Source organism: Vipera berus, assembly GCF_964194415.1.
Source record: "Vipera berus genome assembly, chromosome: Z".
Lineage (NCBI taxonomy): Eukaryota > Metazoa > Chordata > Lepidosauria > Squamata > Viperidae > Vipera > Vipera berus.
The window spans coordinates 10,562,904-10,590,324 of record NC_138205.1 but is presented as its reverse complement, the minus strand read 5'-3'; the positions used below and the strand labels follow the sequence as shown (position 1 = coordinate 10,590,324).

Below are 27,421 nucleotides of genomic sequence, written 5' to 3'. Positions count from 1 at the left end.
AATGTGTCCTGTAATGTAATTTCTCCTAAAAAGTTACCCTCTTCCAATAAGAAAAGACTAGGCATTCTGGTAAAATGGAATTGCCTCCCTAGGTGCCAAGTCACTACTTTGGTTAGGAATCACCATGATATTTTCTTTAACAGAGTCATTCTTGAGTTTAGATGGGAAACAAGGTCAAATCCATTTTCATCTAAACAACTTAGCAAATGAAGGGACTTTCACACAGGTCATGCCTAATGTCAGTAATTACACACCCTGATTTGTGTGTCTATACTACCATCTTCTTTTAAAATCAGCCATCTAGCTCTCATTCCAGCTATGAAATGGGACACTGCCATGATGACATGTCTTCCTCCATTAGGTGTTATTCTCTCACGCTACACTGACATTTTGCAATATTGCCGAAGTGGTCATATTGAAGCATGTCTGATGGTGGTAAGGTACCAAGGCAACTTGGCTGCAGAAAAGAGGAATATTCCAGGAATGAGGATTAGGTAGGAATTCTCACCTTTTCTATTAGCACTTCCTATGGGCCAGGTTCTGAACTAGTGGCTAGCGGGCTGACTTTCCCAATCCTTAAGTAACATTCATGCCAACTCTCACAGGAAATATACAAGCAGAACAGCAAAACAGTAAAAAGAGTTAAAAAGAGAAACATCAGGAATCACTTTGAAGTTCTGAACCTCCTTGATAAAGAAACATGGAAATTGTGGACTGAACATGAATGAATGAATCAATGAATGAATCAATGAATACTCAAAGTAGTTACAAATGTGAGCAGAGATTTCCATAAATGAAGAAAGAGGTTTTTAAAAAAGCAAAGAAGAAGAAGAAAAATCACTCAAAGTTCCAACTAGCTACCCCAAGCAAATCTGGAGAACAACACAGTGGCCAATGGACTGAAAGAGGTTGATCTATATTCCAATACTAATATTAATATCACATGCTAGTAAAATAATGCTCAGAATCATCCAATGCAGATTAGACCCCTATCATCACCATCATCATCACCATCATCACCATCATCATCACCATCATCATCAGTCAATTGGCCATAAGAGGGCTGGTGGCTCAATGGCTTAATGATGCTGGAGATGGTCTCAACTCCAGTGGTTCAAGTCCTAGCACTGCATGGCAGGATGGGCTCCTGTCACTGGCCTCAGCCTCTGTCCACCTAACAGTTCTAAACAGTTCGATGAGGTGGGGAGATGAACTAGTGCTCTCTGCAGGCAATCAGATTCCTAATGGCTCTGAACTTTCCTGGTTGTGGCACTCATTTGCAAAGCAGGTTGAGGAAAGGACAGGGCCTTGGGTGATGCTGCAGGAAAAGCCACTCGTCTTTCTCTCTGGTGCACAGTCAGCTCGCCCTCCTGTGGTGAACCTTGGGAAGTGTGCAAGCGAGTCCTATAATAGGGCTGATACCTTGGCAAGCCAAACTACTACTCTAAAATAGCATTGTGGTCTCCTGATTACTGTAACAACACCATATGCTAATAATAATAATCATTAATTAACCAAGAGTCTATTCTTTACTTTTACTTTAAAGCTGTTCTTTCACTAACTATTTCTGCCCTTCCTTTCTTCTCATATTATTAAGTGGTTCCGGGCAGCTTACAAACCAACATAAACACATAATAATAATAATAATAATAATAATAATAATAATAATAATAATAATAATAATAATAATAATAATAATAATAATAATAATAATAATAATAATAATAATAATAATAAGAAGAAGAAGAAGAAGAAGAAGAAGAAGAAGAAGAAGAAGAAGAAGAAGAAGAAGAAGAAGAAGAAGAAGAAGAAGAAGTTGGAAGGGACCTTGGAGGTCATCTAGTCCAACACCCTGCTAAGGCAGGAAACCCTATACCATTTCAGAAAAATGGCTGTCCAGTCTCCTCTTAAAAACATCCAGTGTTGGAGCATTCTGGAGGCAGGTTGTTCCACTGGTTAATTGTTCTAACTGTCAGGAAGTTTCTCCTTAGTTCTAGGTTGCTTCTCTCCTTGACTAGTTTCCATCCATTGCTTCTTGTCCTGCTTTCAGGTGCTTTGGAGAATAGCTTGGCTCCCTCTTCTTTGTGGCAGCCCCTGAGATATTGGAACACTGCTATCATGTCACCCCTCACCCTTCTCTTCATTAAACTACACATACCCAATTCCAGCAACCATTCCTTATATGTTTTAGCCTCCAGTCCTCCAATCATCTTTGTTGCTCTTCTCTGTACTCTTTCTAGAGTCTCGACATCTTTTTTACATCGTGGTGACCAAAACTGGATGCAGTATTCCAGGTGTGGCCTTACCAAGGCATTGTAAAGTGGTATTAGTACTTCATGTGATCTTGATTCTATCCCTCTGTTAATGCAGCCTAGCACTGTGTTGGCTTTTTTGGCAGCTGCAGCACACTGCTGGCTCATATTTAAGTGATTGTCCACTAGGACTCCGAGATCTCTCTCACAGTTACTACTATCAAGCAAGGTACCACCTATACTATACCTGTGCATTTGATTTTTCCTGCCTAAATGTAGAACTTTACTTTTTTCACAATTGAATTTCATTTTGTTAGATAGTGCCCAGTGTTCGAGTCTGTCCAGATCCTCCTGTATCTTAAGCCTATCTTCTGGAGTATTGGTTATTCCTGCCAGTTTGGTGTCATCTGCAAATTTGATGAGTTCCCCATCTATCCCCTCATCCAAATCGTTGATGAAGATGTTGAAGAGCACTGGGCCCAGAACAGAGCCCTGGGGCACCCCACTACACACTTCCTTCCATGTAGATGCAGTTCCATTGAGGACCACACGCTGAGTACGGCCTGTCAGCCAGCTACGAATCCATCTGGTGGTGATGCTATCTAACCCACATTTTTCCATCTTATCAAGTAGTAGGTTGTGATCTACTTTATCAAATGCCTTAGTGAAGTCCAAGTAAATTATATCTACAGCATTCCTCTGGTCCACTAGTTTTGTCACTTGGTCAAAGAATGCAATAAGGTTTGTCTGGCACAATCTGTTTTTGACAAACCCATATTGGCTTTTAGTGACAACTTTGTTCGCATCAAGGTGTTCGCTGATTTGTTGTTTGATTATCTTTTCCAGAATCTTCCCAGGTATTGAGGTCAGGCTGATAGGTCTGTAGTTTCCTGGATCTATTTTTTCCCCTTTTTTGAATATGGGAACTACATCAGCTCTCTTCCAGTCGTCTGGTAGTTCCCCACTGCTCCAGGATCTTTGAAACTTATAATTATACAATTGAACTTATAATTATACAATCTATATTAAAAAAGAAGAAAAACTCCTTAAGCTCTAAAAGGTATTAATGAAAAGGTATATCCTTGCTGGTCAGAACTTAGCAGTTAATAAATTAATTTATTTTTTGTCAAAGGGACAAAAAAAAATTCTTAAAAAAAATCTTGAAAACTTATTATTCAATATGTTTGCTTGAGGGAGATTCTTTTTGCCCCTAAAGAACTTATCTTATTACAGATAATTTGAGCCAATGTCTAAATTTTTTAAAATGATAAACACTAGATATGTGTTTATCTTTTCTATAATTACAATATTAACCATAGTAAACCATTCTTCTCCTCCAAATCCCAAGAGAATCCTGATATTTGATTTCTTCTTGACATTTAGAATTGGTATTAGAGAGACATGAGACTCGTTTGTTTCACTGATCTGTGATGCTGCCTAATTCTGTCTCAAAAATGTTGAGGAATTCAGGTCAAGTGATGCTATCAGAGACAAAGCTAAAGCTAAAAGTCAATTGTATCTGGAAATAAGCCTTTCATTCAGGATTGGGACATTCATGCTTTCTGTATTAACATTAATTGCTCATATAATATGCAAGGAAACTAACTGTGGCATTAGAAAGCCTCTCCCAATTCTTCACAAGTATTCTCAACCTGGAGACCTCATTGTTGCTGGCATTCTTTCCTAGGTCTACACCTTTTATAATCCCATTATCTTCAACTGACACCCTTCTATGAAACTTCTGCAAGAATTTGTGTAAGCTCTGTTTCACTGATTTACGAAATTCTGCCCTTCAGTCAAGTCAATCTTAAAAAGATTTAGCGAAGATCATAATGATACAATCTCCTCCTCCATATCTCCATCCAAGTAAACCAGGACATGTGGGATTCTTAATGCTCTCTGAGATTGGCTGTTTTCTTGGTGATGTTTCATTATCCAAAGTAGGTAACATCATCTGTATTAGGGATGATGTTACCTAGTTTGGGTCATGAAACGTCTGCAAGGAAACAACCAAGCTCAGAGAGTATTCATTTCAATCTTGAGCTACAAATATTCTCCTTTATTGAAACCAGAACATTTCAACCTGGTTTTTCAACAAATCCCAGCATTATGATTGTACCTCAAGAGCAACATTCTAATCCAACAACAGATATTAGAGACTTTGCAGATATATTGTTGAACAAATTTCCACCAAAATACATAGGAACTAAACCACACCTCTCTTTTTAAATTAATTCCAACTGGATCAAAAAAGGGTTTTTTAATGTTCAGTTCAACTGAATGTCTAAATAGCTACTCTGGGATTTGTGGGTATAGGTATGCTTGCTTTAAATAAATGCTAGCCTTACAAACAATGCTAAGTTGGTCTTGTGTTACAAAAGTAAATTGCCTGTTGGGATAATTTTGCTTCACTCTTCTCTGGATCAAAATTATGTCATGTATGTTAGTGTAATATTTTTGCTTAATTTAGGTTGAACTGAAGAGTAGCAAATATTTTACGCTACAGGAGATACAGCTGAACAGATTGTCTCATTTTACTGCAGGGTAGTGACCCAAAATTATCAGCAAATCTTGGTCATGGTATTTGCTATAAAGGAAGTCAACAAAAATTCCTGGATCTTGCCCAATATTTCCTTAGGTTTCCAAATTTACAATGGCCACTTCAGTACAAGCTGGACCTATCTTGCCTTTCTGGAGCTTCTCTTCACCCAAGACAGATTCATTCCAAACTACAAGTGTGATGCAGGAAACTTTCTTGTAGCAGCTGTTTGGGGACCTGACATTTGTCTGTACATGGCAACCATTCTGTGCATTTACAAAATCCCACAGGTAAGATATGTGTATGGGACATAGGAATTCAGCAAAAAATATTTATGGGAAAGGGTATGGTAGAATTGTTGATGGGTTAATTAGATTTATGTCCATTTTTTTCTCTTCAGTTTTTTCCCCCACACAATACCAATCCTATAGGTTGGTTTGACTCATAGATAGTGATTGGCCCACTGAGTTAAATTCAGGTTTCCTTATCTTAAGCCAACATCTTCACAACTACAATGTTTGTAGAAGATAGAATTTTTAAAAATGTGTTTTATTATATCTATCATGATTCCAACAGACAGAAATGAATAAAGCAGAACTCCAAGGCTTGCAAATTCCTCAAAGAACATGTATATTAGTTACAAAGTATCGGCACTGTCAAGAGTGAAACCAAGTCTGAATACACAAGTAACAATTTCCCAATACAAAGTTAAAAATCACACCCATAAAACTATGCAAGCAACTATGTTCCCCAACATAATTTGTATATTATTATGACTAACTAAGCACCTGGCAACCCCTCTTCCTCCATTCAATGTGGCAACTTAGAATGAAAAGGAAAAATGGCTGCAGCCATGCTCATTTGTAGAGTTGACAATATCATTATAATACATAAAAATATTATATTACACAAGTAGTCCTCGACTTACAACCACAATTGAGCCCAACAATTCTGTTGCTAAGTGAAACATTTGTTAAGTAAGGTTTGACCCATTTTATGACTTTTTCTAGCCACAGGTGAATCACTGCAGTTGTTAAGTTAGTAACACGGTTGTTAAGTGAATCCGGCTTCCCCACTGACTTTGCTTGTCAGAAAGTTACATACAAAAGGTGATCACATGACCCTGGGACACTGCAACTGTCATAAATATGAATCATTTGCCAACTGTCTGAAGTTTGATCATATGACCACACAGTACTGCAATGGTCATAAGTGTGAAAAAATGGTCATAAGTCACTTTTTTAGTGCTGTTGTAACTTTGGTCTTTAAATGAACTGTTGTAAGTCAAGGAGTACCTATACTGATATACTGATGTCTATACAGTACTAACTAGAGGTTAGTAACACTCTAATGTTTAAAGAATTTGAACCTTTAAAGGTATACTGTACAAAAACAAAAGATTTATGTCTGTATTAACTATAAGTTCAAATGTCAGTGTTAATAAGCATCAAGTTGCTTGAATTTTACACCCAAGGCTAAATATACCATTAATAAACAACTGCAAATTGCATCAAAATATTTGTCATACTATAAAGGTTTCCTACCTGAGCAGGGAGTTGGAGTAGATGACCTCCAAGGTAACTTCCAATATTATTGTTATTGTTATAGATCATCGCACATCAGCCAGATGTTCAGACTGGATTTGGCATTTTTGTCTACCTATTGATCCTTACCAAGGACCTGGGATAGGCAGATGTGGTTGTTTGAATTGATGGTATTACAGATATTGTCATAGGATGGAGGCTGTTCCTAGTAAGACTGCCTGAGAGTTTCAATGAAGCCAAGTTTATTACATGTAGCATGTTGGTCTTCTGTAGTGTTTGGGTGTCTTTTGTTCCAACTTATCTGAGTTCCAAAGGAAAATGCATAGTAGCTGTGGAGATCTTCTCCATCTTGTCCTCCTGTACTGCCTTATCGTTCTTTATATTTTTTCCAAAATCATTGTACTGAAACCTGAACTGAACAACAGGCAGCAAATAATGACTAAAAACAAATTAAACAGCCGAAGGACATCCCATTTCCTTTCTGCAGTATTTACAATCATTTGCCTAAGAACTCTAATGTTCTCCATCATATTTGTCTCAGGTCATGTCCTTCTATAATCTCTGCATGTTTTATAATATAGGCAGTCTTCCATTAATAACTGTCTATTTAGTGATTGAATTTACAATGGTGCTGAAAAAATTGCTTTATAGTCCTCAAACTTATGATTACCACAGCATCCCCATGAGTTATGTAATTGCCATTTAGGTGTTTCACAAGCAGTACATGTTTATGATGGTAGCAATATCCTAAATTCACATGATTTCAAATTGCAAGTTCACAAAGGGCTAAGAATCATTGTCAATGGAAAAGCCAGCAAATCATGATCAACACTTAGTGACCATGTTGTTTAATCACAGTGGAACACATGATATTTCACTTAATGACTGCATCACATAATGATAATTACGGGTCCCACTTGTCATTATGTGACAACTACCTACAACTTAATTTCTTTGTGACCTATTAAGTGTCTATCATCTATGACTTCATCTATCTTATGGATTAATCACACTGCTAGATCTGTGTCAAAACTTCAGGATTTTTGCCATCTCCAAATATTTCTGCTGATGAAAGAGACACTTTCTGTCACATAATTTTACTGCAGAATTTTGGAATTGTATACTTAACTGGGCACAAAATGCTTAAAAGTAAATAAATGCAGGGTAATTTAAATATTGTGATAGTTGGATGACATATTTCTAAGTATGGAATTTTCTCCATATTAAAGATTAGGTCTTGGATGACTTACCACTCCATTCATCACCTTCTGCTGCAATTCTGCAATCAGAATATTAGAGGTCAAGATAAATAGCAACTTAGTAAGAGAAAAAAAATAATAAATAAAATGGCCTTGACCTTTCCTCTGGGAATGGGACTCATCTGGGAAAGGGACAACACAGTGGCTCAGCAGGTAGGAAGCTGGGCTTATCAACCGGAAAGCTGGCAGCTCAGGTTCGAAATCCAAGTACCATATGATGGGGTGAGCTCCCATTCTTGCCCCAGCTCCTGCCAACCTCTCAGTTCAAAATCATACAAATGTGAGTAGATAAATAGGTATCATTTTGCTGGGAAAGTATTGGTGCTGCATGATGTCATGATGCCCACATGACCATGGAAATGTCTTTGATCAGTGCTGGCTGAATAGAATGAGCACTGCCCCCTATCATTGGCAACCACTAGTGGAGTAAAATCCCCAGGGATCTTTTTATCTTTTTTTTCTTTACCTTCATCTGCATAAATAAAAAAGAACTATAATTTCAACAATGGTGGAAGAAAAGGTGTAAGAATGGTGGGAAGCAGAATTAGATATGCATAGGACTGTAACAGCATGATCGGCATCACTGAGTCATTGGATACTTAACTATATTCTTGACAGTAATCTACATCACTGTATGTCAACTGAAAAAACTCTAAAGTTCATCAGACGTTAAGCTCTTAATATATGATTGGGATGGGCAAGTAACTTCAAGTCTATAGAGCAGGCTGCGGTTTTGTTCAATGTTTGTAAGTAAAAGAATGTATGAAAGGACATTACATTTTTAAAATAATCCCATTAGTTTCTCTTTTCCTTATATATATTATTTGAGAAGTGTTACATTTAATAACAGTGTCATTCAATGAGGACAGAGATTTGGCACCTAGATTTCCAAATAGGATCATTTCTCAGCCCTTCCTTCATAAAAGAGAAAGTTGGAAGAATAGGTCCCCATTCTTCACAAGAACAATTTACTGTGAGTTTCATGAAATCATGCAAATAAGATCTCATTTTAACGTACATTGAGGTTTAGAAACCGAGAATTTGTATATATTGAGAATGACTACCAAAGAATTCTCAATATATACAAATTCTCGGTTTCTAAACCTCAATGTACGTTAAAATGAGATCTTATTTGCATGATTGAGAATTGAGAATGACTACCAAAGAATGGGACGTGGTGGCTCAGTGGGTTAGGACGCTGAACTTGTCGATCGGAAGGTCGGCAGTTTGGCGGGTCGAATCCCGAGTGCCGCGTAACAGAGTGAGCGCCTGTTACTCGTCCCAGCTTCTGCCCACCTAGCAGTTCGAAAGCACGTAAAAATGCAAGTAGACAAATAGGGACCACTACGGTGGGAAGGTAACAGCGTTCCGTGCGCCTTTGGCGTCTAGTCATGCCGGCCACATGACCACGGAGACGTCCTCGGACAAGCGCTGGCTCTTCGGCTATGAAACGGAGATGAGCACTGGCCCCTAGAGTCGGAAACGACTAGCACGCATGTGCGGGGGAACCTTTACCTTTACCTTTACCTTTACCAAAGAATATTAATTTTAACAATGAGGGGTTTTTACAGTATCATAAGACAGGAATTTCAATTTGACCAGAATAAAACCATGGCACTTAGAAATTGGTAAAGACCAAATAAATCTATACTATGGTCAATTTAAGTGCTTTAAATTAACATTTCAGATGTTTTAAAAGCCCATTGTATTAGGTGAGACCTGAGACAGCCTAAAACCTTTTAATACGTGTGACTCCAGCAATCCTTTGGTGAAGTTCCTTTTTTTCTAAAACAACTACTTTGAGACATAAATGAAGTGTTCTGAAATATTGAAATATTCTGATGTTATTTTGTTCTTGTTTTGAGTCCTAATATTAAACTTTTGCCCATGAATTCTCTTTCACAAAATTTGATCTGTTTATCCTATGTAGAATCCAGAGGGGCATTGCTGTTGGTGGAATATAACACATTAGAGGACAAACATCAAGTCACCTCTAATGTTATGTGTGAATTTTTGAGCCCTGCGGTGGGGGTCTTGGTGCAAATATTGGGGCAAAGTGGTTTGTTGCAGGATCTGGTTCCCACGTCAGCAACATTGTGTTGTTGTTTCTTCTTTGCTTGGTTTCAGACTAGGTAGTAGTCTCTATGAAATTATGGGTCTCGCGCCTAGTGCCTGAAAAAATTCAACGTCATTTTATTTGTATTATATTGGCTGTAGATTATTAATAATGTGTTAGTAAGCTGTAAGTAACAACCAAAAGGGACGCGGTGGCTCAGTGGGTTAGGACGCTGAGCTTGTCGATCAGATGGTTGGCAGTTTGGCGGGTCGAATCCCGAGTGCTGCGTAACAGAGTGAGCACCTGTTACTCGTCCCAGCTTCTGCCAACCTAGCAGTTCGAAAGCACGTAAAAATGCAAGTAGAAAAATAGGGACCACTCCGGTGGGAAGGTAACAGCGTTCCGTGCGCCTTTGGCGTTTAGTCATGCCGGCCACATGACCACGGAGACGTCCTTGGACAAGCGCTGGCTCTTCAGCTTTGAAACGGAGATGAGCACCGGCCCCTAGAGTCGGAAACGACTAGCACGCATGTGCGGGGGAACCTTTACCTTTACCTTTAAGTAACAACCAGTGATAGTCATTGTTCTGTTTGTGTGTGTGTGTGTGTGTGTGTGTGTGTGTGTGTGTGATTTGACTTTTAATAGGCCCAGTACCGTGTATTTTATCCTTTCCTGATCCACAGCACATAAAACATCTATTCTGTTTCTTCTTTAAGGTGAGACTGAATGAATAACTATGAGTATGTGATTATCTATTCTACCTTGTAATTATCCAATTAGACATCTCCACGTCTTTCCAAAAGCTTGAAAGTATCAGTGTAGAAAACAGAAAGATAAAGAATGCTATTACTTCTTCCCAAATATTCAGAGCTGGGCTGCAGGCAGACAAGAATTTTTCCCTTTGATCACTGACACATTATATTGTCCAGTTTGATCTTGGGAACAATTGAGAGAATTATGGCAGGATTCATGATTTGGAAATATGCACTTGCCAAAGTAAAAACAGGTGTACACAGAAGGAAGACTTTCAAGCAATATGGTGGTATTTACTGTTTCATTATTAGTATCAATGCCTGGGTGGTGTGTAAGGTCCATAATCGCAATTGCAATGTTAGTAAACCTCTTCCTATTCTTCATAAATATGTTCAGTCTGGAGATCTGAGAATTGCTGGCATTATTTCTCAAGTCTATGTGTTTTCCAGTCCTGTTGCTTTCATTCAGCATCCTTCTCTGGAAATTCTTGATGACTTTGCGTAAGTCTTGCATTTTTACCCCAGTGTTGAATTAAATGTTTCTCAAGGTAATCTTTACTATATAGCTACCAACACACAGAAATACACAAGGTACCTTAATCTGTTTAATCAGTATATATATATAATGGGACGCGGTGGCTCAGTGGGTTAGGACGCTGAGCTTGTCGATCAGAAGGTCAGCAGTTTGGTGGGTCAAATCCCGAGTGCCGCGTAACAGAGTGAGCGCCTGTTACTCATCCCAGCTTCTGCCAACCTAGCAGTTCGAAAGCACGTAAAAATGCAAGTAGAAAAATAGGGACCACTATGGTGGGAAGGTAACAGCGTTTTGTGCACCTTTGGCGTCTAGTCATGCCGGCCACATGACCACGGAGATGTCCTCGGACAAGCGCTGGCTCTTCGGCTTTGTAACAGAGATGAGCACCGGCCCCTAGAGTCAGAAACGACTAGCACGCATGTGCGGGGGAAACTTTACCTTTTTATATACACACATATATACTTCACACTTAGAAATCACCCATCTCTCTTACAGAACAACTCTTTAACATTAACATAGAGATGTGGAAACCTTCTGTCAATACTGGCATTCTTTGACTGAATGTAAGAATGATACCAAAACAGCTTGATAACAATGTCTATAGAATAACCACTAAGGAGAAACAATGAAGGGATAGCACAAGAGCCTAGACTGTATTTGACTGTAATTAATCTAACATTAGCTAAAATTAGCAAACAACTTCTTTTTTGCATTATTGATAACATTATTAATCCTTAGTTTCCATCCAATATAATGAAGCTGGTTTGTGATACTATGAATTCTGCATACATTCAAAATTATGCAAATTATATTTACTTAAAGCCAATGCTTGCCTGTTCAGAAATATCCAAACAAGGGTGTGTGTGTGTGTGTGTGTGTGTGTGTGTTGAATTTACTTGGATGATAATCAAACAATGATTTTATACAATTAATGAAAGGCTCAGCATTAAAGTACTTTAAAGTAATAGAAGGTGATTTCAGCATAAATATGGTCAATACTTTTGAAACCAATTATTTTTAAAACAGCATACAGTTTTCATTGCAGGGTATTGTTTCAGAGTTATCAGCACATTCTGGCCTTAGTTTTTGCTATAAAAGAAATCAATGAAAATCCTCAGATTTTACCCAATGTCACCGTGGGATTCAACATCTATAATAGCTACTTCAGTCCAAGCTGGACCTACCTTGCCTCAATGGAGCTTCTCTTTGCTCAGAATAGATTCAGCCCTAATTTCAAGTGTGGCATTCAAAACAATCCAGCTGCAGTCATTGGGGCACCTGATATCTGTCTCCACATGGCAACCATACTGGACATCTATAAAGTTTCCCAGGTAAAGCGTGTTGATGATAAATATGAATTGAGCAAGCCATTTACTGTTCTTGTGATTGTTTGGATGCAATTTGTGACTGAGGGTTGAGAAAGGGTATGAAGAGAAAATTATTGAATTAAATTGTACATAAAGTTTCCAATTTGTGAAACAGACCTGCAATTTGCTTTCATTTACAGGTATGGGCATTACCTGGTCTTGCCTGCTTTAAGTTTCACCCATCAAATAGCTTAATTCCAGTATCTGTTTCTAGATCCCAAAGCAATACATCATTTTAGTCTCAACTCAGTTTGTGAAGACTCGCTCATTACTTCAAGCATCCATTTTTAGGAAAAGGCTTTAATTCAGGGTTTGATTTTATATTGATTCATACTGAGTGTGCAGACTTAGTAAAGGGAAGAAACTTTGTGAAACCACACAACAGGTTGTTATGTTTTAATATTCCTATATATTAATATGTTTTAATATTCCTATATATATCTCAATGTACACATGTTGTACTTTGACAATAAAGGTTTATTATTATTATTATTATTATTATTATTATTATTATTATTATTATTATTATTATTAGTTATCCTTTTGCATACAATTACCAAAAGTTTTAGTTGTTCAGAATGTTGGAACTATACACTAAAAGTCATGTTCAAGAATATCAATCAAAACACTCAATCAGTTAATCCCATGATTAACTTTTAGGTGGCACATAGTATCCAATCTGGATCTAGGTTCTATGTCATAGAATCTTAAACCTTTGAACTCCCACTACATTCTTAAGCTTTTATGCTTTCTGGAGAAATAAGTGCTTCTTAACAATGCAAAAACTTTCATGCACCTGTAACAATCAGGACTGTGAGATGAAACATCCATGAAAATTTGCTATTTATTTTTTCAAAAGAAATTGCAGGGGTTTCTTTTATGTGTGTGTTCTTCCAATTTAGCCTCGAGCAGTAGAGTGTATGTTTAAGTCAATTTCCTCCTAAGGGCAGTGGGCATTACTTATTGTCCAATTGTTTTCTACATCAATACATTCATAATGTTCTCCTGTCCACATGGAAAAAATGGAAATAGTCCAGTTTATTCACATCCTAGGCACACATGAGTATACCCATGATAAATCTCAAGTGCACTTTGAAAATAGAATTACAATTTAGAAAGGATAACTCTATTTAAAAAGCCAGTTTGGTGTAGGCACTGGGCTTGAAACTGGGAGATGTGAATTTTAGTCCCACCTAAGCATGAAGCCAACTGGATGATCTTAGACCAGGCACTCTAACTCTGCTCTAGGAAATAGCAGATCACTTGTGAATTCTTGTTAGGAAAACTGAAGGAACTTGTCCAGGCAATCACCAGTATCAGCACTATTCCAAAGGGGGGAGGGGGACATAAACTACCATTATTCAGGAAGAAAATCAGTCTTACACATTCTTCCCTATCATTTTTCTTAGCTGACTTATGGTTCTGCTCCAATCATGGATAAAGAGACTCATGCAATTTTCTTCCAACAAATGTTTCCAAATGAATCTCTTCAACATAACAGCCTCCTCCAGCTATTGCTATACTTTAGATGGATTTGGATTGGAGTTCTTGTTGTGAATGATGACCAAGGGGAGAAATTTGTACAGGAGGTGCTCCCCATGTTTTCTCAGCAGGGCATCTGCTCTGATTTCATAGGACAGTTCCCAAATGTTGCTTTTTACAGTGATTTTACAGATGTGATGGATGAAACATACAAAACCTACTCTATCATTGCAAAAAGTACAGCCAAGGCAATTGTCTTATATGGCACAATGCAATCCATGACCTTTTTGAAAATGTTAGTGCAGTATTCAGAAGTGGAGGATACGCCGGTCAATACCAAGGTCTGGATCATGAATGCTGAAATGGATTTCACATCCATTTCTCTTCAAAGAGATTGGGATGTAAATTTCCTCCAAAATACTTTATCCTTCGCAGTTCACTCAAAAGAGGTGCCAGGCTTCCAAGAATTTCTTCTAATCAGAAATCCAACAACAGCAGAACACGATGGATTTGTAAGGAATTTCTGGCAGCATGCATTCAGGTGCTTGTTTCACAACTCTGATCTAGGTAATAAATATGGAACAATCTGTACAAGGAAGGAGAAGATGGCAACCCTTCCTGCATCTGTGTTTGAACTTAGCACAACTGGCCACAGCTATAATATATACAATGCAGTCTATGCTGTAGTGCATGCTTTGGAGGCAATGCATTTATCAAAATTCAAACACAGCCATTTTGTGGGCAGAAGAGGGCCAAAGCTTCAGAATGAACAATTATGGCAGGTAAGGTTCAAAGCAGAAATATTTAAGAAATCTACAAGTTCAGACAGGTCATATAGAAGGCTGACTCCAAAGGAAATTGGGGCGTACAAAATCCATGTCTATCACCAAGTCCATTTTTACACCAACATAGGACCACAGAACTCCATATTCCATATTCTCCATATTTGATACTCTATATTCCTCACAATTTCTCAGAAAAATAACAACACAAGTCCCATGGAAACAAATACTTCCCTCTGGGCTGAAATTCATTAAGAGAGGAAAAACATTTTTAACAATGTATAATACTAACATCTTTCAAAGTCTTCCATTACAGAACAATGCAATCAAATAAACGTGTACATTTTCATCTGTTCATCTGTTTAAGAAAGGCTAAGTCTGAACAAAATAGACTCTGACCAGAAATAGAACAATGAAAGGTTCTTAAATGTTTTATCTTCCCTCCCTTCCTCTTTTCAATTTAGCTTCATCCTTTCCTAAGAAGAGTTTCATTCAACAACAGTGTTGGAGAAAAGATTTCATTTGACAAAAATGGGGAACTCATTGGTGGATTTGATATTAATAACTGGATCACATTTCCAAACCGGTCATTTTTTAGGATCCAGGTTGGAAGGATAGACCCTATGGCTTCCCCAGACAAATTCTTCAACATTTCTGAAGATTCCATCATGTGGCCAAAAAGCTTTAACAAGGTGACGTCTGATTAGCTATGTTTCCTTTTGTTTAAAGAACATTAGAAATATTCTGGATTCAAATGTGTTTCTTAGCTCATTCTCTGGGAAAAGCAAATATTCAAACTACTGTGGAGGAAAGTTTTTTTGAAAGCTGATTTCCTAGGAACAGAAAAAGATTCCTACATATCCCATGTTTGTGGTTAGATACAAAATATAAATTACTACAAAAAAGCTTATTTTGGGGGTCTGAGTATTTTCTTAGTTATGGACTCTGAAATCTTGGGTTAGGAAAATTAGGCTGCAATCGTATATAATGAGTTCTTTTTAAAAAAACTGTTAACACCTACGTATTCAGGTTGATATCCCATATATTTCGCCACACCCTTCAATATTACTTTACTATGAACTAAAGGCAGTTAACCTAGAACCCCATTGGTATCTCCTGACATTCTTCCTGGCTGGATAGCTTAAGCCATCTAGGGTAGAGCCATCTGTGGCCCTTACCAAAAGCTTTTGTTAAATATGTAACAAATGTGAGTCATAGAAAGAAGAAACATATCTCTGTTAGATGGCTAAGGTTCTGATCAGTGCAGCAGAGAAGTCATTTGCCCAATGTTTAGCCTTCTTCAGGACATTGGCCAGAACTTTTGGTGATCTATCTGAATCTTAGTCTTTCAGGCTAGGCAACTCCATAGCATGGATCAATTTAAAGGGCACCAAATATGTCTTCAATCAGACAATATTGAGGAAGAAGTCTGAGAGAAGCCTTTTTCTACATAATGGATCGGGCTTAGCCACAGCAACAGCCTCAAGTTGGGTCAAAATGTGAAAAATAATGGTCATGAAATCATGATTAAAGCACTGCATCTTTATACAGACATGGCACATTTACTCATATGCAGAAGGCATAGGGCACCAGATAGTGCTGCTTAGTAATTTGACAGAGAAGCAGATGCTAAGTTTGTTCTCCCTAGCATAAGTTCTCAGTTGCAAATATCATCTGCATTCACTCAATATAGAAATTGAAGGATGAAGAACACTTTGGCTTCAGGAGCCAGTTCAAGAAACTTTGAGGGAGACATTCAACGAAAGGGTAGCTATTCCATTACATCATTGCAGATCAAGTATTCTTTTCCAATAATATTCTTATAACAGTTCAATAGTATTGATGTCTAAGCTTTAAATTCCCCAGCAAGAAAGAAACTGCTCAAATACTGTTCAAAAATCTTAATGATATTCTCCTTAATGTTTGGATAGGCACATCCTCTTTCTCTGTGTAATGATCCTTGCCAAATAGGGTATAGCAAGACCAAGAAGGAATCAAGACCATTTTGCTGCTATGATTGCCATCCATGTCCAGAAGGGAAAATTGCAAACAAAGAAGGTAAAGATTTTTGAGAAGTGATGTATAAACAAGGTTATTTATTTATTTGAATTATGTATTTATTTAGATTATTTATATGAGTACTGATCTTAAACTAGTGACTTTGGGTGGTGTACAGGGATTAAAAACAAAACATTCCCTATGTGTACCAATTCTCTTGCATTTGAAGATGTTCATAGTGAAAAGGATTGTGAAAATCATTGCATACAGATTTATAACCAATAATAATATAGAAATAAATAGATAGTATGTGATATCCAAGATAGAATGAAATAGATAACATATAAAGGTTTTGGGTATGGGCCAAGGTGACAGAACCCCTGGTTTTGATGCCTTTCCCATTCCCTATCTTACACGTCTATTTTCTGCCATTTGCTGGGGAGGGGAGGAAACCTGAATTTCCTTTTAACACCTTTTACTTTACTTTTTGCCCCATCCCTTTGATGTCCTTTGGGGTGAGAATGGAATGTTCCTCCAGCCATCTGCCTTATCTCTGGCAATGAAGAAAAGTGGTATGAAGGTTTTATAGTCTGGGAAGTGGCACCTTATCTCCCTGTTCTCACAACAATTTCACACCTGTGGATTGGCCAGTTTGAATTGGATAAATGCACTCTTGGGGTGGGGTTTTAGCGGGGTTCTTTTAATCTATCACTCTCAGCGGGAAACTTCAGATCCTGCCTTCTGCTCCTGCTGTCAATACTTCCCAATAAAAGTTTCCTGTTGAAATGAAGCTGGTCTCAAGAGTTCTAGTTTCTTGGAAGTTTAAGTTGAAGCAGGTCCTTACACAAGGTTTATGGCCATCAATTTCTCTCTGATCCTCAGTGAATATGCTTTCATGGTAAAATGATTAAATATTCAACGTCACTGTTGATATTTAGTTTCTATCTAGAGTTATGCAACACTAAAGCTTGATGAATGAAAGTCAGTACACAGAAGTGTTTTCTTTTTTTTCCCCAGACATGGAAGACTGCTCTCATTGTCCAGAAGGTCATTATTCAAACCATTACAAAGACACATGCATTCCAAAACAGATAACTTTCTTATCATATGAAGAACCCTTGGGGATCAGTTTGGCTATCTGTGGTCTTTCATTTTCTTTTATTACAACTCTAATACTTGGGATCTTCATTAAATACAAATGCACTCCCATTGTCAGAGCCAACAACCGGAATCTCACCTACACTCTCCTAGTTTCCCTCCTCCTCTCTTTCCTTTGTGTTTTATTATTTATTGGGAAACCCAACAAGATTGTGTGTCTCCTTCGACAACCAGCTTTTGGAATCATCTTTTCCATGGCAGTTTCTTGTGTCTTGGCCAAAACTTTTGTTGTGGTTCTAGCTTTCATGGCCACCAAGCCTGGATCCAGAATGAGGAAATGGCTGCGGAAAGGAATGGATAGTTTCATTATTCTTTTTTGTTGCCTTATTCAAATCACTATTTGTATCATATGGTTGGCAATTTTCCCACCATATCCAGATTTTGATATGCACTCAATGTCTGAAGAAGTCATCCTGGAGTGCAATGAGGGATCAGTCACTATGTTCTACTCTGTTTTGGGTTTCCTGGGTTTCCTTGCTGTGATCAGCTTTTCTGCTGCTTTTCTAGCTAGGAGGTTACCTGACAGTTTCAATGAAGCCAAATTCATCACCTTCAGTATGTTGGTCTTCTGCAGTGTTTGGTTGTGCTTTATTCCAACCTATCTAAGCACAAGGGGAAAATATATGTTGGCTGTGGAGATCTTCTCTATGATTTCTTCCAGTGCTGGCTTACTGGTGTGTATTTTTCTTCCCAAGTGTTTTATCATTGTGATGAGACCTGAACTGAACAATAAGCATCAGCTCATGAAAAAATAGTTTTAAAACTCAAATAAGTTTTAAAAATCAAATACATCAACCTCATAAGAACTTTATAATTAGTTCTTTCTCAAAATTGTGTTTTTAGGCTGAACTGAAGAAATTGGAAGCCTTCTCACAAATGGTTCCCATTTTTTTGTTTTTATCCATATCTGTTACTTCCTTCCTTCCTTCCTTCCTTCCTTCCTTCCTTCCTTCCTTCCTTCCTTCCTTCCTTCCATTTGGTATGTGTCAATCATTCTTACCTATAAATGGAATATAGGTTTTGTTAGTTCAGTCAGTTGACTTTTATGATTTGGAATTTTAACAATTGCATTTTAAAATAAAATATTTTAAATATTCACTGGTAATTCTTGATATTTTAAATGACTACTTTAATCCACATTTTCTAACTTCAATGGAAGTGCATTTTTTTATTAAATCAGTATGGGTTAGTAGCTAAGGTACTATTAACTAAGAAAAACTCAAGTTCAAATCCATCCATAGACAAGATTCTGAGTTACAGGCCACGCTTCTTAAGCCAACATGGCTGTTATAAAGAAAAATTGGAGGAGGGAATACAGTCAAATGTTTTGAGGTCCTAGAGGCTAACCAGTAAATAAATAAATAACAATTCCTTTCTTAATCAATGGACTAAAAAAACCCCAACAAAATTACAAAAGGTCTTTCCTGAATCAACTGCTGAATGGAGTTGAAATGTTAAAACTGTCTATCAAACAAATATGAAGTAATTTTCTTCAAACCTTCTTGAAAATGGACTGGTGAACTCAGGTTAGAAGCTTCTGGATGATGCTATTTTCCTAAAGACAGGTGCATTTGCAACAACACTCCACAATTTACTGCATTCCATCATTGAAGTGATATAAAATATTGCTTTAGCTTCCTCCTGGTCTCCATGTCTGTTAGTGATTTAGAGACATTTCTGATGCATGTATTTCACATTGCTTTATCCTGTCATATACAGTTGGGAAAGAGGTGAAATGAAAACTTCAAATGATTCATTTCCTAGTAAGTTAAAAAAGAGTTCTTTTATGAATCAGCAGTTTAAAACTAGATTAGAATTGGAGTGTTTGGTTAGTTTTGTCCTCATCCTCCCTCCCTCTCTCTTTATCTTCTCTCTATATTATATCTATCTATCTATCTATCTATCTATCTATCTATCTATCCTTATTTTTTTAAAAAAAAGAGTTCTGGATACTCACTATTGAAGTCTGATCATCACAATATGGATAGGTGGAGTGTGTCATGGCTTAAACAAAGGAGATTTCTGGGGCCTTTGAAAAAACAGGCTGTCAAAGGTTACAAAATTATTTCCAGAGATTTTGGATTCCACCAATTCACTATCAGGCAGATTGTGTACAACTGGAAATAAGTTAACATCATTATTACCTTTCCCAGGAGTAGTTGATCAACCAAAATCATACCAAGGATGAGGCACATAATAGTCTGGGAGGCCTCAAATAATGCCCTGTCTAAGGAACTAAAGGCTTCTCTTGCATGTCACAGCTCACAAAACCATAATCAGAAGAACACTGAACAATAGTAGTGTGTATGGCAAAGTTTATTTATTTATTTTATTAAGTCTATTTGCTGCCCATCTTGCTATCCAAATTGCAAGGGAAAAAACACACCATTCTCCAAAAATAACATTGCTTCACATCTACAGTTTGCAAAAGTCCACCTGGATAAATCAGAAAGCTAATGGAAAAATGGACTGTGGATGGATTAGAGGAAAATAGGACTTTTTAACCTTAATGAAAAGTGTTATGTTTATTTTATGTTTATTTATTTTTATTTTAATCCCATTTACATCCAGCCCTTCTCCGAAGACTCAGGGCGGCTTACAATTTAAGCACAAACCAATGTGCTTAGCAATAGCTAAGTGAAAGCAAACACTGCTTTCCTGCATAAGAATCTTATTCCATCCATGATAGTGGCAGGATCATGTTTTGGGACAGTTTTGCTGCCTCTGAACCAGGACAGTTTACCATCATTGATTGAGTGATGAATCCTGAATTTTACCAGAAAATTCTATGGGGAAATGTCAGAGTATATATTCATAAACTGAAATTCAAGGAAAAGTGAGTCATGCTAAAAGACAACAACTCAAGATTCAAGTTGTAGAATCAAAGAATGGTTAAAGCAGAAGTTGGTGTTTTGGAATGCCCAAGTTCAAATTTTGACCTTAATCCTATATAAATGTTGTGAAAGGATCTGAAGTAGACAGTTTATATAAGAAGAAATGGGCTAAAATTCATCCAGGTTAATGTGTAGGATTGATTAATCAGTTATCAAAAACAGTTGGCTGCAGTTATTGCTAATCAAAGGGGAAATATCAGATACTGTAAGCAAAAGTTCTAATACTTTTGCCATGCACAAATATGCAGCTTTGTATCATTTTATTCAATAAATAAATGAACCAAGTATGATATTTTTGAGTATTTTATTTAACTGGTTTATCCTCTAATTTCAAGACTTGTATGGAGAAAAAAAATATTTTTAATCCATGGCAACTAGAAGGCAAATTTGCCTTTATGCATGTCTTTAAAAATGACATTTAAAGTTACCAAAATAACCAAGGTAACATTTTGCAAAGCTCAGCAGATTTGGATTTGGTCAGTATTTAGATAAATGATAACCCAAAATTCCAGGAGTGTAGCCTATATTGAGCAGTCCAACAATACCAGAAGACAATGAAAGCCCACTTAAAATTGTTGCAAATAAAATTATAAAGGTGTTTCCACAGGAAACAATAAAGGAATTTTAATTATACTTTGTTTTTTTATCTTGTGTGTGTATCCATTTGGAGAAATTTTTCCAATTTTAATCCAATGTTCTTGAGACAGATCACTGTTTATTGTCTCAAGGGAATCTGGCATATTTTCTTTTGAGTTTTGTCATTCATTTTCACAGTTCAAGAAATCAGAATTCTGGGTAAGTTATTATCTCAACTGTAATGAAACATTACCTTCTTGCCTCTTCCAAACCCATGGGATTTCAGGCCAAATGGAAAAATGGACCTCAATAATGCTATTAATGTTCCCATGACATTCTGAACCATGGCTGGAAGCCACATAGCTCTGTGAGTTAATTTGATAGCATGTGGCATTCTCTATTTTTGTCTGAAAAACATCTCACAAAGGCAGGTCAGACTGATCTGCTTCAAGGACGCTGTTGGAAACAGAGGCATTTATATACAGAAAGAAGACATTCATGGAAGATGTTAGTATTCATGAAGTTACTATTAACAATAATGCCTCAAGTGGTGTGCAAAGATCCTATCCTTCAGTGTAACTTGGTTGAGCCTCTTCCTGTTCATCACACATATCACCAGCTTGGAGATGTAAACATTGCTGGCATTATTTCTGTATTCTCAACATTTTCTGACCCCATTGATTTCAGTCAACATCCTTCTCAGGAACTTCAAGATGGACTTATGTAAGCACCTCTTTCATCTATAATCACGCTCTGTAACTTGCTGTTCAGCCATATGGTGCTCAAAATATTTTTTACAGAACTTATAATTTAAAAAGTGACTTAAACATTCTTCTTAATAACAGGTGTATCAAACTATGGTCAAGCTACAGTTCAGTTTCCACATGAAGTGGATAAAAACTTTTTATTTGAAAGCTGCTCAGAATCACTCTGACATGGTACTGTATACATTTGATTGTTTGGTTAATCAATCAATAAAGAGACCAAAACTCATTTAATAATAATTATTTCTAAGTATAGAATGTGGAAATAAAATTATGAATGTGGAGATAAAATTATGAAGATGTAACTATCACTAAAATCTGTATGGCATATAAGATCAGTGATTACCATTTCTCGGTTGATTTTATTAGTAAAAATATAGAATTACATTCTTCTGAATATAACGAAGTTCTAGGAATATATGATTTGCTACAAGGCATTTTTCATGTATTACAAAATAACTTTTCCAATCTCAAGCCAGTGTTTGCATTATTATTATTATTATTATTATTATTATTATTATTATTATTATTATTATTATTATTATTATTATTATTATTATTAAAATCACAAAGTTCTGAAGTGGTATATATGTGCTACAACTTTGCTAAGCATTTTACAGGATCCTAGCAGAAGAGTAAATATATTGCACTAAAATATGTTCTACCAAATATTCTACTGAAATATTGCATATTCTAAATCAGATCCTTCTTAATATATTATGTAACATTTGTTTCAGAGTATCATTTCAGAATTACCAGCATATACTTGCTTTAACATTTGCTCTCAAGGAGATCAATGAAAATATCCAGATCCTACCCAATGTCACACTGGGCTTTCAGCTTTATAATAGCAATTCCAGTCCAAGTTGGACATATCTTGTCTCAATGGTGCTTCTCTTCAACCAGGGTAGATTCATCCCTAACTACATCCGTGGGGTGCCAAGCACTTTAGCTGCAGTCATGGGGGGATCGGACATCTGTCTCTATATGGCAACTGTCCTGTGCATCTACAAAGTTCCTCAGGTAAGATATGTTGAAGTTCCATAATACTTCCTGAACAAGCTTGGAGTATTTTGCTTTTATGATAAAGAACAAAACCCTTTGATATATAGTCAGAAAGGAAACTTTAAAATGGCTGATAGTGAATATTGATTAATTGAATCAACTGGCACACAATCATCCATTTCTTATTATTCAGTGAACATTCATGACCACAGATGAAGACATGGCTTCTGAGAAGTTAAATGTTTTCTTAGGTTAATATCAAAAGTACAAGATATTCTAATGATCTAATTTGGTTGAAGTAATATACTCAATTTCAAACTCCAAATAAAGGTAAAAGTCAATAAAAAGAGAAAAAGAATAAATATACATTGACTGAAAGACGATGTGGGGAAAATGGAAATAGAAATGTTTCTTGAAGAGCAAACAGAGATTTGAAATGATCAGATTCCCTAAAGGTCCTAATGATTTATCTGGACTGTAGAGCAGACTTGTCATTAATGTATAATATATTCCAAGTTTTGACTTTCTGGGGAAAAAATAAAACATTTTTGGCATTTTGAGTGTCCTGGTTTCCCTAAGTGTTTGCCTCTCTAGGAAAATAGTGTATCCATTAAAGAGGGTGGAAAGAAGAGAGTTTGGGAATATTTAATATTCATTTACATTGGATTTTATAAGCAAACGACCACAAATAATGATACATCTTACCAGATAAATTGGGAACATGTTGGGGACAGGTAAAAATATAAGTGGTCCTTGATGATCTCAGAGCTTGGTTGCTTTCTTGCAGATGTTTCATTACCCAAACTTGGTAATATCATCAGTACTAGTCTACTTTGGGTAATAAATCATCTGCAAGAAAACACCCAAGCTCAGAGAGTACCAGAGATCTCTCATTTCAATCCTGAGTTACAAATATTCTCCTTTACAGGCAAATATTTCCTAATCTCACACTAAATTAAGATTCAAATTTACTCTTTCCTTTTCTAGAATGGCTATTTCTATATTTCTTCTTCTTTTTTTATTGAAAAGTTTTAAAATACATTTTATCTTTAACAATCCCCTCCTCCCCCTCCCCTACTATTTCTATATTTCTTCAACCCACCCCCCCATGAGAGTTTTTTGAGGGGGGAAAAATCTTGATTACTAAAACTGAAACCAAGGTAGTCATTTTGAAATGAACAAAATTACTTAGATAATGTTTCAATATGCAAACACAAGAACACCCAAAAATTCAATGCATTTTCAAAGACCCACATACAATTTTGCAACTGCAAATATTTATCATTCTGTAGTTGACCTATGGCTCTGCTCCAGTTATGGATAAAGACACTCAAGCAGTTTTCTTCCAACAAATGTTTCCAGATGAATCCCACCAATGTAGGGGCCTCCTCCAGCTATTGCTGCATTTTAGATGGATCTGGATTGGAGTTCTTGTTGTGAATGATGACAAGGGAGATAAATTTATACAAGAGGTGCTCCCCACATTTTCCCATCATGGCATCTGCTTTGATTTCATACAAGAGTTCCCTAGGGTAGATTTTTACATTGATTTTAATGATCTAATAGATGAAGGAATCCACATATACCAAGTTCTCATGAACAGTACAGCCAATGTCATAGTCTTCTATGGTGAAATTGAATCTATATCACTTCTGAGAACGTACCTCCAATTGTCAGAAGTAGTGGATATACCAAAGAAGACAAAAATGTGGGTTACAACCGCTCAGACAGATTGCACTGCCAGTTCATTTCATAAATCTTGGGACATCCATTTCCTACATGGGGCTTTATCCTTTGCAGTTCACACAAAAGAACTCCAAGACTTCCAGGAATTTCTTCAAAATCTAAATCCAACTAAAAATCAGCATGACCATTTTCAAAAAGATTTTTGGGAACAGGCATTCCATTGTGTCTTCTCAAACTCAAAAATGGAGAAATCTGAGAAAAAGTGTACTGGACAGGAGAAGCTTGAGACTCTTCCTACGTCTGTGTTTGAAACACACATGAGTGGCCAAAGCTATAATATTTACAATGCAGTCTATGCTGTTGCATATGCTTTGCAATCATTATATTTATCCAAATCCATGGGAAGAATAATAGTGAAAGAAGGAAGGCAACAGTTTCAGAATCACAAGTTGTGGTGGCAGGTAAGACCTTAAGCAGAAAAATGCCAAAAAATCACCATATCTGTTCATAAAATCTAACAAGTCATATTCTGCAAAGTTATTGACATTATGTCTAAAAATGAAATATAGTAATATCTTGGGCAGCTAAAATATTTATATGCTTATATTAAAATTACAAAAGTCCATGACTTTTGAATTATGTGCTGAAAAAGAGCTTAGTAACCTTTGCTTGGAATATTTACATTGAGTTTGATCCAAAATGTTCAATATCCCCATAGAAATTTAACATTCTATAAGATTCCAAAAGATATAGCATCAGATTAAAAAAAATCAACAATCAGTTTTGATTGTTCAAAATACCTTCATGTCCACTTTTTAACTTTTAGATCATATTGTTCTAAAGCAAACATTGAATACAAGAAAAAAGACTAATAATAATGAAGATTCTTACTTAAGAAAAATGCAGGTTGTTATATTTTTTCCCTTTTCTAAGCCTGTTTGTTTTAAAGAATAAATTGTTCGTTAATTTCTTCACCCTGAAACTTAAATAGTGACTTGTTAACAATGATTGTTAAGAGTGGACCCATCCATGCTTTATGGATAAGTACAGGTGTAATATCACCCTGAAAAGGTTGGTCCTTTGTAATGCTCTCATTTTTGCCTTTTTGAAATGCTATTATTACTTTTGCACTTGTCTATGTTCATCTAAGTTAAACACTTATAGCACTGAATAGATTCATATGGATTTTTAACTGGTTTTACATTTTATATCCTGCATTTCTATATTGAATTTTATTTAAGAAATATGGTATTTTATTTCTAATTACTATGATATTTGTTTGATGCTGGTCTAAGAAGCAGAATAAAAAAAATCCTTCCTTCCTTCCTTCCTTCCTTCCTTCCTTCCTTCCTTCCTTCCTTCCTTCCTTCCTTCCTTCCTTCCTTCCTTCCTTCCCTCCCTCCCTCCCTCCCTCCCTCCCTCCCTCCCTCCCTCCCTCTGTCTCTCTTTAGTTTCATTCTTTTCTGAGAAATGTCAGATTCAACAACAGTGTTGGTGGAAAGATTTCTTTTGATATTAATGGAAAAATCATTGGTGGATTTGATATTATCAACTGGATCACATTCCCAAACCAGTCCTTTCTTAGGATCAAAGTTGGAGCAATAGATCCTACAGCTCCACCAGCCAAGTTCTTCAACATCTCTGTGGATTTTATCACGTGGCCAGTAGGATTTAATCAGGTTATATATACAAATCTAGATTTCTCTGCCTACATCTATGTAGATAAAATATTATCTTTATTGATGGAAGTTGCATAGTATTATTCCTGTGCTAACCTAAGAATGAATGATCTACTGAAGGTGGGGGAAACATCTATAGGAATGTTGACATTTCCCATACAGTTTTTGGCCCATTGTATACTCAAAGGAGGGACGCGGTGGCTCAGTGGGTTAGGACGCTGAGCTTGTCGATCAGATGGTCGGCAGTTTGGCGGGTCGAATCCCGAGTGCCGCGTAACAGAGTGAGCGCCTGTTACTTGTCCCAGCTTCTGCCAACCTAGCAGTTCGAAAGCACGTAAAAATGCAAGTAGAAAAATAGGGACCACTACGGTGGGAAGGTAACAGCGTTCCTTGCGCCTCTGGCGTCTAGTCATGCCGGCCACATGACCACGGAGACGTCCTCGGACAAGCGCTGGCTCTTCGGCTTTGAAACGGAGATGAGCACCGGCCCCTAGAGTCGGAAACGACTAGCACGCATGTGCGGGGGAACCTTTACCTTTACCTTTACCTTATACTCAAAGGCAATAATGGACAAGGGGAACCATAGTTTTGATGTAAAAGCTCCAGTATTATCCATAGCACTAAGAGCTAGTGAAAATAAAGTGTCTTTGGTGTACAGCTTCCTCTCTCAAGAATGATTGGACTGCACATGTGAGGGAGACAGGGAGCATGTCATAATCTCAGAGTGTGCAAGACTGCGTTTTTGTTTTTTTTACCACTTTTGCTTTCCTTTATCTCAGCCCCTGTATCCAGTCAGCAGACCTTAAGTAGTCCTGGCTTTCTGGTTCTAAATGCCAGATTGGCCTGTAAACTGAAGTACTTGGCTTCTCTTCCCAGGGAGGATTGGAGGGGACAGTAAGAGGTTCCCATTCATGGAGGTAGGGTCTGGATCGAGGGATGGCGCTATATTTTGGGGGGCAAGGCAAAGTAGTATGGTGGTGACAAACATGGAAAAAGATACTGGGAGACAAAGAAGGGCTGTACTTACAAAATGCGGGGCTGATGTCTTACACCCATTTTATGTTTCAGCTCCTTGGTCTTAACCCTTTCACAT

General features: G+C 36.9%; 1 protein-coding gene across 1 annotated transcript; it reads left to right on the top strand.

The window, feature by feature from the left end:
• Window positions 1-17,585: 17,585 nt before the first annotated feature.
• LOC308677782 (vomeronasal type-2 receptor 26-like) lies at window positions 17,586-18,479 on the top strand (the record flags this gene model as incomplete). The annotated part of the gene is made up of 1 exon (XM_081344478.1): window positions 17,586-18,479. The coding sequence occupies one exon, from the start codon at window positions 17,586-17,588 to the stop codon at window positions 18,477-18,479; it is 894 nt and encodes a 297-aa protein (XP_081200604.1).
• Window positions 18,480-27,421: the final 8,942 nt, after the last annotated feature.